Genomic DNA, 12,657 nt, shown 5'->3' with positions numbered 1-12,657 from the left:
CAAACGCACTATGTTGGTTTTGTCGTGACACAGCTAATTTTTTTCTGACAATTTACACATCAAATATGTAGGAAAAGATGTCCCTGCTTGGAACAGTTTCGTCTAACAAAATAGTTTTTTCTGACAATTTACACATCAATATGTAGGAAAAGATGTCCCTGCCTGGAACAGTTTCGTCTAATGAGTTAATGTGATTTGTAACATAATTTTAGAGTTGTTCATCTGTATTTTATTATTACAAGAAACTATTAAATCAAATTTAACAGGCCTTTGTGGCACAGCAGTATAGGTTACCCACTTGGTCTATCCAATTATGTTCTTAAATCGTAAAATGATAATTACTGTTTAATATTTTTTTACTTTGTACTAGTTTTAAAATGCAATTTAACAGCAAGAAGTAAATGTACTGTTATCAAACTGAAACAACCAGTGCAGGGACGTTAGTGGACGAGTGGTTAAGGTTGTTGACTTCAAACCACTTGCTCCTTACCACTGTGGGATTGAATCCAGGAAGGGACATTGGATCTTTTCATGTTAGAAAGCTATCCCACTCTTGTAAAATGTTGGAGGTTCTGCTCAGGTGGCGATCTGAGCCTAAAATAATTGCATGGAGGGGCACACATGTACTTCATCCACTAATAAAGTTGAACCTATACAGTGTTGGTGCAATGTAGCACCCCCTCCCCAAACAAAAACAAGAATAAAATAACCATTGCAACTCTGATAAATCACTTCCCCAAGAGCCAGTTTCTTGGAATTGACCAGTAATGGTGTCTTATGAGGAACCATGGTTGTAACACGTGAAGGGCTGAACCCATGACCATTGAGTTGATAGGCAAACAACTTGACCATCCCACAATATATAGTATGGTTTGAACAATGATTGGAACAATGGTTTGAACAATGATTGGAACAATGACAATAAAATACACTCTTATGGTTAAAGACTCTTTATTAACAATGTCTATTATTTCAGATTTTGGACATACCTGAAGGCACCATATAATTATAATTACAAACTTCTTGTGGTAATTAAATTGCTAATTTCTCATTTCATATCAACAATAAGTCAATAACAATTTTACAATTATTGCAACTAATAGGAGGCATTCCTTAACATAATTCATGCTTTTAATACTAACAATACTTGGTTGTGAAGTTAACTGTACTGATGAAAAATAATAGAAAATATGTTCGCTTATTTAACAGTAGTACTGTATTTTAAACTTAGAATTTCAAATACATGACTACCTGGGGAAATCAACTACTTGTGCCACTTATTTCAGAACAAGGGACACATTGGACTGAATTTTCATCTTAAATATCATCACAATATGATAACATAATCTCCCATTGAAATTCTTAATCAGTACTATTCAACACACACTTCCCAAATCCCCCATAAAATTAGCCTTCTTCCCCATCCCCCATAAAATCAGACTTTCTTTTTCTTCCCTTTGAATTTATTCTTCTTCTTTTCCACCATCTTCTTTTTCCTCTTCTTTCTCTCCATCATTATATCAAATGGTGTTTTTCCTTCAGTTTTTGACTTCTTTTGGTTTTTATCATTTGAAGTTCTATCATTTTTCCCTTTAGTGAATTCACGTTTGCCTTTTGAGCTTTTGTCCCCTTTAGCTACATTGTCAGTTTTTTTGCCTTTCACATCAATTTTCCTCTTCTTTACAACTGGATTTCTTTCTGTTACCAGTTTCTTCCGTTTGTTTTTCCCAGGTACGAAAGAATCTGTAAATAATTATAATATATAAAATGTTATTAAAATTTGTTGATACATTCATTAAATATGTCATGAAATAAAGACTATCCGTTATGCTGCTGAATGTTAATAATGGAACTTATCCTTCTTTACATAGAAATTTAGAATTGAGAGGAACTATAGTTAAGTGACGAACATATTTGTTTGTTTGTTTCATTTTACGCCTTTTCCTAACAGTATTTCAGTCATATAGGCGGGTAGTTTCCTAACCATCGTTCCTGGAGAGATGACGAACATAAGTTTATGGTCTGGTCTGACTGCAAAGAAGTGCTGACCCACCTGATTTTGTTTGTTTGTGTTTGGTTTTATTAGGCACCAACACAATTAGATCATATGGTGCAGAAACAGAAAATTTAATTTTGGAGAACCTCGGGTGCTTTAAACTTCAAAGCAATGCCAGGGTCAGAACCACCTTACCTACTAGAGCTAAGATATACATAGACTTCAGTTATTCACATCCATTTAGTCACCTCTTAATATCATGCAGGGATATATGGTGGCTGCAATTCTTAGGTTACAACCCCCTTAAAGGCAACCCCTTTGCCACAAGCATTTCAAGTTTCATAGGCAAATATATATATATATAATTCATTAGCTATTAAACTATCTTATGGTGCTAAAAGCTTCAAATGGGAAATAGTTCGAGAAAGAGTAATTATATATTAAAGTTTTAAACATAATTATCGAAAGGGTTATTTGATTTCGTGTTTACCACTTATTACATAAAGCAAACAAGTATGATTTTAATTTAAAACAGGAGACTTCAATTGAAAACCAATGGCCTGTTTGTTTGTCACATTTCTACGCAGATTTCAACGCATCTCGGCAGCAAGTCCACCTAACCATCCACTTCCAGGGGATATTATGAAGAACTTAACAATGCACTACCTCCTTACCACAGGGCTCACGCTGTCAGTCGCCATAGTCGCCATTTGCGTTTATTTTATAAGATTGGCGATTATTTTTGCATTTTGGCTACAAAATCTGGCGATTATTTTTTACTTCCAACAGTGTTTATATAAGGTGTAAAAATCGATAATGAATGCAGTAGACCCAATTAACACCAGCAGGGTGCATTTAATTGAGTGTCAACTTTTTACCGGTCACGTGCTGTTAACTATATTGCCCGAGGTGATAAAATACATGCAAGATGTATAATTGTATAAGTACTTTAAAGATATTGTCCAGCATTGTAATAGCCATCAAATATCCGTCAATAAGCCACAAAAATCGTTTTAAAATTGATAAACAGGATATTGACTTACCCAAAATTTACCGTGAATTGCAGTAATTGCAAATTTTGATTTTTTTTTGTTTAAAGCTACTTGACCAAATCGCCAGTGGGAAACAATGGTAATATATTAAAAAAAGTATTAACTTCCAAACAACTTTTTGCACAACAACCAAATTGTGAATATTTCTTCAGAAAACAGGAAAAGTCCGATTGTCACATATTTTCGCGACACCGATAATTTTGATATTTATTTAAAGGTGAAATAAGCTATGTTCTGTTTAAAATCTTTACTACTATGGCAGAAAATTTGTATTACATTGGTGATGATGATATTTTTTCAGTAAATTATTCAGAAAAAAAGCTGCATTCTGTGAATGAGTTTGCAACTTGTGTTATTTCTATAGGCTAATTAATATGACTTAGATCTACTCCAGTTCTGTGTGAAATTGACAGTGGTTATAGCTGACAAAATTTGATTAGAACAAATAAAAAAAGTTGTCTGATAACAGCATTATGTAATGTTATAATGAATCTTTAATATTAGTGTTATACAGTAATTATACTAATTATAACATTTTTGTTCTGTTCTATAATAACAATTAAAGTTGTGGTTCTATTAAAAATAGGTAGTTATCAATATACACAAATGTATCAGTTTATTTGAGAATCCTTATAAAACTGAAAGATATAAATGTAATGTTTATTTAATCAACAGCTAATGTTGTTAATCGCTAATTCGTGAATAGTCCGCTGAACTTTTGGCTATTATTTTTTTAAGTTGAAATTATTGGCTATTATTTTATTTGAGCCAGTGTGAGCCCTGTACCAACAGCTATAATTAAATATTTTATAAAGAAAATATAAGAAATGGCAAATTATATTAAACATACCAGCATCTGGCAAATGGCCAACTTCTTGTTTGTAATAATCAATGTCATCATCTTCATCAGCAGGTACTGAAATATATAAATATCGCAAATTTTTTTATATTTTCTTTTAGATGAGTTTGAAGTCAAATGACACTGAAAGACTACATGGTGACATTCCAACTTTACAGATGGAGGGAGGCCATATATTTCCATCAACACATTTTTTCAAGCACAAACTGGCACATAAATAGTATGACATTTACCATAGACTAATTTTCAAATTTTTGCTGTCTTAGGTGTCTCAGGAAAAAACAATGAGTTATTTTAAATGATTTTATCAGATAAAATAAGACTTCTGGTTAGACAAAGACATGAATTGTAACTTTTGATTTTTGAAATCCTTTTCAATTTTAAATAAATTTTTATTACACAATCTTACACTTAGCTGTATAGATTGAACAGTTTATGATCCACTGTTCTTTATGATATAAGCTTAGTAGGTACACCGTGTAACTGATCAACACCTTGAATTATTTGTCTTATCTATGAAAAACAGTGCTAGGTTACATTGATTAATCATCATAAAATGTACAATTCCCTTTCTCCTCCATGTTTAAATTACTACAGGGTACCATAATGGAGAGAATTTTAAACCAAGGAGTCCGGAATATAGTGTTTTCTCAATTATGCACTAACAACAAACAGGTATATGATATATTGGATAAATTCACAGGCCTGCAGTGAAGAAATAACAACATTCATAATGGTTAAGATCTACAATCAATCAGACAGGTTGTCCGCATTTTAAAAAACATGATAAATGTTTACTCCTAGTGTCTTGTTGACATAATATCAATTGATGTCCATGGCCGAGTGCTTCAGTATTACATTTGGTAATGATGTTTAACATTGGCAATCAGACACAATTCCATCAACTTTTGACTTCCAATCTAAAAAACCCAGCAAACTGACGACGCCAATATAAAATATACAGTTATCATATTTCTTACAATGTAACCGTATTCTAACCTTACCTAATGTTTCAGGCTGTTCTACTTCATCCTCCATGTTTTTTCTCCTGATACCCTCTAAACTCTTCTCTTTATGTTTCTCCTTCTCAAGTTGTTTTTTCTGTATATTTGCTTGTTGATTTTGGCGTCTTGTCTCCTTCGCCTTCCTGTAATCAGAAAAGTCGTGGTATTGAGAAATGATCATTAACAAACTTGAAATACTTGTTTACTACCAAGGGAAAGTTAATTCTGTCAAAAAGTTTTGCAGAATTATGCCACCTTTTTTACTTTGATCATCCTACCCAGCACTGAAAAAAGAGGATCATGCTGTTCCCCAGAAAACTCTTGTAACATATTATGTCAAAATTGTATGTTTATATATATATATATATATATATATATATGCATGTAACATTACTGGCATATTACTGTGTGAAATCAGAACAAAGAAAGTGGGTATTTTCCTATAAGGAAAATATTTGCCCAACTTCCAATAGGCTGGTTTTTGTTAAACAAGGTTAAGAATTCCTCCAAAAATAGTGAGGAGCAAACGTGAGGAGCACCCTCATATAAACTTTTAGTAGCAATTAAAACTTGTTTCTTTTTCTTCATTCAAAAAATACTAAAAATTAAAATTACACAGAATCTCAATTTCTTATTTTCATGTATATAATAATTCTTACTTCTTTTTTTCTCTCAAAGCTTTCATGGCAGCAAGTTCGGCCTCTGTCTTTGTTATCAGACTGTGATACATGACCTGACCCTCACATATACCTTCTTCTATCTTTATCAACTCTAATTTCAATCGTGGCCCCAGTTCTGTCAATCTATAATGTTACATAATATGCTGATATATCAACAATTTATAATTCATGTTACTTCTTGAAAATTTTCAAATAATGTTTCAACACATTGCCTTCAGACTGTCATCAATTTGTTTTTCTAATTATGGTAAAATAGGGTATATTATAGGAGTATTTCAATCTAGGACCTTGTATTTGATCTGAGTGAGTTTCTAAAAGGCTAGGATCTCATCAGGCGTGGAAGCGCCAAGTGTGATATGTCAAGTAAATTCCAGGAGAGATGAATACAAGCAAAAGATCAAGCTACGCCTATAGTAACCCTTCTAGTACATACCTTTAAACTAAATATTAAATAATAATGTAATTGGCATAATGCCAGAAACATCATTCCAAAACACACTATAGTGTGAAACAGACTTTGTATTACAGGTATAATGGGGCATCAAACTAATAATCCTTAAATAGAAGATATTGAATGAGTGCAAGTTCAATACTGAATTTATTGCACAAGTTGAATAAAATTATATAATAAAATTATATAATGCGAGCCTCTGGCGGGCATATTTTATTCAACAAGTGCAATAAATTTAGTAATGAACTTACACAAATTTAATATTCTACTTATCACATACCCAAAATAAAGACCGTTTAAAGTGAATTAAGTCATTTTTCATTGACGCGCCTGTAGTATAATGCTAACATTTAGCGCGTCTGTACACTATGTTTGCATAGCGCTAATGACGTCACGTAAAAATATTTATGCACCGCCGTGCAATACCATTTTCACGGAGTCGCAAAATCGGCACGGGTGTGTGATAATATCTACAAACAAAAATTGAAGACTTCACACCTACATTTCAATGTTCAATCCATACATCCAAAATTGAAAAAAGAAATATGTGATCAATGTAAAATTAATAAATACCTGACAGCACTCTTAGCAGACTTGATATTTCCTCTGCTCTTTATCTGCTGAGGTAAAACCACTTCGTTCACTGGGCCGTCTAATTCTACCTCACTCTCTGAAGAGTATCCAGCTCTGTAATGAAATAACACATGTTACTATAGTATACTTCCTGTCTGCAAAACTCAACAAACTACATGAACTTGTATATTGATGGCTAAATGATAAATGACATCTCTTACAGTATAAATGAAGGAAAGATCAAATTTTAAACCTGAAAAGTCTACCATGGCATGTCTCTTAACATAAAATTTTATTAGTAAGGTATTAATCTATTATAGACATCTTGGAAATGACATGAAAAAATCATTATTAAATTGGAAAAGGTTAAAGCAAGAAAGTACATGTATATGCGGAATCTGACGACCCAAATAAAAAATTAGGAGTTCATTGTGCATTTCCCTATTTTTATAAAGTACCTAGTTAATTTATTTTCAAATAGAGAAGTTAATTTTTTTTACCTGTTCATATATTCGCTAATGTCCCCATATTTGGCAAGATTAGGAATCTTTGCCTGCATTATTTTCTTAACTCCACGAGTCATTCCAACAGGAACTACTTTGATGTTACTAAAAATAAACAAGATATTTCTTTATAACCATCATCTGTTGAACAATAATTTATTATTCTTAATATGAAAATTAAACGGTAACTGTTTCATAGTCTTATAACAGATATTCAAATACTGAATTCTAATAACTGTGCTGAAATGCCAGTGCTGTACAAATGATATTAGACATACTCTTTACAAAAAAGCACAAAATGTTTGTTGGTTTTAAACCCATTTTGACACATTTTTTGTTATATCTTGACACTCAGATCACATTACTGGCTTTCTTATTACCAATATCTCTGCAAATGACCAACTTGAACTACTTATCCCATATACCATATAATTTCTGAATCAGCTGTGAGAGACACATGACCATAAGATATTAAATGTCCTAAATCAATTGTCGCAGAGAAATTTCATAACGCCTTGGGATGAAACCACGCTGGACTACAGATCAAATGGTCTCCCTATTGAGCTAAGCAAGTGGACAGATGACTAACAAACTTACAAGCACCTGATGTATACAGTAGTATAATACATATATGTATATCCTCTCATAGATTTTAATATAACAGTGTTAACCATATAAATGATTTACAGTAATACTTACTAATGTCTGAAGTCTATCAAGTTTGTGTCTGTATCAAAGCTGACTAAAACACATCTCCTGACATCATTTAATTTCACCTGTAATCAATTAGACAAGTAAAGAACATATGGTGAGTATACAGTCAGAGTAATATTATACAATAATGAATATCTGACAGTCTATATCTAAAGGTATCACTTCTTTGTTATTGTTTGGCTAAATTTAAAGTCCAACTGATATTAATAAGATCAGACAAGGCAGACTATCCAGATTTTAAAGGTGAAGGGAGACACCAAAGTTAGAACTATCTTTTATTCAGACAACCAGATACTAGTAGCTTTCCTGTAAGGAAAAATTTACTGCTGTTGCCTGAAATAAAACCCAAAATGGTCTAAGATGCGAATGATTTGAAATCATCAATGTAAACTCTTGGCTAAAAAGCCTGTTTCCGTGTAAAATTACTCACTGTTACACAACACAGCATAATGCTTTCTAAAGTGTTTCTTGTTTTCAAGTTACGAGAAAAAATGACAATTTTGCCGGTAAAGAGCAACCATTGTATATCAGTTTTAAATTTAGTAATGTTTAATGCACATACTTAACTACCTGTACAAAATATATTATAGTTAAGCTATTATTATATTTTAATAACTCATTGATAACTTCAAGCATTATTACCATTAAATGATTACATATGAAAACTGTGAACTTTAAATAACTCATTACATATCATAATGTTATATTCTAAAATACTTCAGTAAAACAAAACGCACTTAAAAATATCGCAGGGAAGAATATTTAGTTACACTATTTAATGTTCAGTTCATAATTCAATCAGCTTACCTTATGTACATTTATAGAAGGAAACATATTCTGAAACATGGTTGCCATTAATTTGACATGATTTCCAGCACCACTGAAGTTATTCATTACAAGAAGTGGATGATTTAGGAACTGGATCTGTTCAAGATTTGGTTTCCGTAGTGATGATATCACATCTTTACTGAGGCAATAGTCATGAACCTTGAATGTCAATGTCGGCCCACGAGGAAGCCTACATAATCTAAGGTACACACCAACGTCTGTTTTTGTGAACATGACAAAATGTGACACATGCAAAAATCCTGCCACACTCACAAAATCTTTAAGTACATTCTTTCTTTTGACCTACAAAAATAGACAAGTTAAGCACATGCAGATTATTTTAATACATAGCAAAAACATAATTATGGTACAATATATCTTTAAAGTTTTGATCTTTACAAAATTTGTGCTGATTATTAAAGTACCTATATTTGTGATTTTCAAATATCATAATAAATAGTTTATGAAAAAATTAGACTAAGTGGAATTACTTGCATTGAAATGATTTCAAACAAGCTAATAGTATGCCTGTAGAAATTTGTATTTTAAATTGTTAAATTAAAGACCCTACAGCAGCCTGTAGGTAAGACCTGTATTTCGTAAATTATTATGATAATAACTTCATGTAATAAAGTGTTTATTATTATATTTATTATTATTATTACATTATCATATTATATAATTTATTATACCTGAAGATTCTTAGCTGTGAAAGGTTCCATAACATTTCTTGTGTCAATAACCAGTTGTTTAACATTTCTCCCAACATGTCCGCGATGGAAGACAAATGAATGAGGTGCATCCTGGTAACTCTGTTCCTGAATGTCAATCTTAGATGTCTTCTTCTTCTTACCCTGTAAATAGAATTCGCATAATGAAGAGCCGTTTTCATACAAAATGGAAACTTAAGGGCAAGATGTTGTTCCATAATAAAGGGCTTTTTTCCTACACATTGGAAAGAGCCAAGGCTTTAGCCTTCCATTTTGAGAAACTCAAGGGCAAGGTGTAGTCAAACTGGGATAAGGCTGAATGTCATTTAAACAAGAGTAAAAGTATATATAAGACTGAACTAAATTCAATTTATTTAGAATTCGTTCAAGCGTTATATTTACTAGAAAATCTGCTTAAATATATTGGTCAAGTGTAGCACAGCACTACTAACAATTTTAAGTTTTTACATCTCTGATTTCGAAAATAAGCTCTACCTACATAAAGTTCTATGTTAACTGTTTAGTACAAATTACATTCAGCAGCTTGCATATAAGCAACTGATCAAGTTAATATCGCAATATGCATTTTTAAAAATTCTTATACTTATTCACCATACATGTACTTTCAGGAAGCACAGCCAAAAACAACATTTCTTCCTGCTGTAGTTAAATCAAGGTGAGGACCCAAACTCATTAAACTTTGATAGCAGAATGATCACAATTATATATAAATAAGAGTTGCTTAACTAGAACTCCGCGAGTCGGATGGGTCGCCTTGTGAACAATGTAGTTTAGGAGAAATGGCCAGGACAAAAATGAAATATGAAAAATAACAAAGGGCAATAACTTAAAAAATAATAAGTGCAGAGCAGCAGTTTCTGTGCACTGCACTTCTTATCAATAAAATCTATCATTCTATGATGTTTCAAGTCCATAGCTTTCATACTTGAGTAGAAATGACCAGGACAAAAATAAAGTAAGAAAATTAACAAAGGGCAATAACTCAAAAAATAAGAAATGCAGAGTATCAGTTCTTATGCACTGCACTTTCTCTTAATGAGATCTATCATCCTATGAAGTTTCAAGTCCATAACTTTTATACTTTCGGAGAAATGGCCTGGACAAAAATTAAGTATGAAAATTAACAAAGGGCCATAACTCAAAAAATAAGAAATGCAGAGTACCGATTCTTGTGCACTGCACTTCTTCTTAATGAGACCTATCATCCTATGAAGTTTCAAGTCCATGGCTTTTATACATTAGGAGAAATGGCCCGGACAAAAATAAAGTATGAAAATTAACAAAGGGCAATAACTCAAAAATGAGGAAGTGCAGAGTACCGGTTCTTATGCACTGCACTTCTTCTTAATGAGATCTATCATCCTATGAAGTTCAAGTCCATAGCTTTTTTAGTTGAAGAGAAATGGCCCGGACAAAATTAAAGTATGAAAGTTAACAAAGGGCAATAACTCAAAAAATAAGAACTGCAGAGTACCGGTCCTTGTGCACTGCACTTCGGGTTATTGAAAGAACCATGCATACCAAGTTTGAAGTCAATCAGACTTATAGTGACTGAGTTATGCTCCGGACAAGCTTTAGGGGACGCCGACGCCGCCGACAAAAGTAACCCCTATATGTCACCTTTTCAAGGCGACACAATAAACTGGTACATTAAACAAGCATTTTTGGGACATGTCCAAGACAAGTACACATTGCAAAAGGACAAGTGAAAATTCTAAATTGCTCGTCCTGCAGGATATATGTTGCTTTCATCCTAGTCCTATAAATATGACGTCGCTTTGAGATATTTTTGCTTCTGGGCAAAGCAACGTCATATCGAAATTGCTCAAAAACCCATAGCATGTTCCGCCAGAAAATCGGGCGGAACGAAAAACAATGAAGACAGCTTGTATTTACATAATTTTTGACCTATTTATGAACAAAACTAAAAAATAAATACCTTTTGTCAAAATAATTAAACTGTCATAACCGAAAAATCATGATTAAATCCTCTCATGTATTTCAATTCCTTTTACAGCCGATAAACAAATGGCGGCCGTAAAGTGCGCGAAATCTGATTGGCTAATTCAAATGCAAGTGTTTAACTGAGTCAGAACAATCTAACGGAATATTTTTTTAACGAAATAATTGCCCATGCACCGTCAGTGTGTTCGAATATATTTTTCCGTTCAAAAATTTGGAATCAATCTGTAAAGCACTTTGCTTAACCAGTATGGCTGATAGACATATATAGATTGATGTTTATATTTTATTTTAAATTGATAAGTACATCGTTTGAAAGTTTTTGTGTATGATTGAGCATGAAATTGAAAGAAAATATGATAAGCTTTTGAATAAAGCTTGAAAGGCAAGACAATAGACATTTTTGGATTTTTTTATGATGCTATGCGATTTTGAGCAATAACTATTAGACGTCAGGCTTGACCGACAAAAACTATAACAAGCCTGTAACGTCTAATATATTGGACTACGGATTGTCCCAGATAAAACTATGGAAATCACTGTGGAAAAACAACAACACTATTTTGTTAACAAAAGATACAAAAATTCCTGAGAAACTTGGTAGAAACACCCATCTTTGCCTCAATGTGTTAATATATAATCTCCTCAGTTCCAATGCAATGGCACGATTATGTTAACTTGAGGTACAAAAATCCAAATAGACAGATAGAAATTGATATCACTTTGAGTCGCGAAATTATATTACAAAAGGCATTGTTTATACTTGGGACATCATTCCTTCCAAATTATCGCATATCAATTTGATAAAAATTAAAAATGAAAAATACCTTTCTCCTCTTAGCCATTTTTGACTTCTCAAATTCTTATACTATGAAAATATAAGTAGTGTTTTTGTAAGACATGTGTTTACTACGGTGTCACTACAATTATCATCAGTGGCAATTTATCCTTCCTACTTGGCATTTGTGCACTCGGAAACAGCGTTTTATCTGCTGTAAGTCAATTCAAATTTTAAACCTGTTAGAGATTATGACATTTAAAAACATTTTATAGAAATTTCACTCGTGTTTTTTTATGTTTAATTCCTATTTATTGTAGAAAATGCATGGTAGGTTGTGAAAGGGTTTCGGGTATAAACTTTCGGATAAACATTAAATCATCTTCTACATTATTTTTTCAGAATGTTACTTATTTTCTTTAACAGTATATTTTTAGCAATATATATTAATGGTACAAGATTCACCAGAATACGTAAGCAAATAAATGAAATATGCCCCAAAAACACGATCTTCGGCCGAGTTTAT

General features: G+C 32.3%; 1 protein-coding gene across 1 annotated transcript; it reads right to left on the bottom strand.

Annotated features, from left to right (window-relative positions):
• Positions 1 to 945: 945 nt before the first annotated feature.
• LOC132727331 (suppressor of SWI4 1 homolog) lies at positions 946 to 12,335 on the bottom strand. Its single transcript, XM_060712765.1, has 10 exons — positions 12,181 to 12,335; positions 9,353 to 9,514; positions 8,640 to 8,963; positions 7,818 to 7,894; positions 7,116 to 7,223; positions 6,616 to 6,729; positions 5,571 to 5,714; positions 4,912 to 5,054; positions 3,899 to 3,964; positions 946 to 1,743 (listed from the first exon to the last, which is right to left on the bottom strand). The coding sequence occupies exons 1-10, from the start codon at positions 12,196 to 12,198 to the stop codon at positions 1,436 to 1,438; spliced, it is 1,464 nt and encodes a 487-aa protein (XP_060568748.1). The 5' UTR covers positions 12,199 to 12,335; the 3' UTR covers positions 946 to 1,435.
• Between the last annotated feature and the right edge of the window lie 322 nt (positions 12,336 to 12,657).

Source organism: Ruditapes philippinarum, unplaced genomic scaffold, assembly GCF_026571515.1.
Source record: "Ruditapes philippinarum isolate M1 unplaced genomic scaffold, ASM2657151v2 ctg8860_1_1_1_1, whole genome shotgun sequence".
NCBI classification, from domain to species: Eukaryota; Metazoa; Mollusca; class Bivalvia; order Venerida; family Veneridae; genus Ruditapes; species Ruditapes philippinarum.
This window is presented reverse-complemented; position numbering and strand designations above follow the sequence as displayed.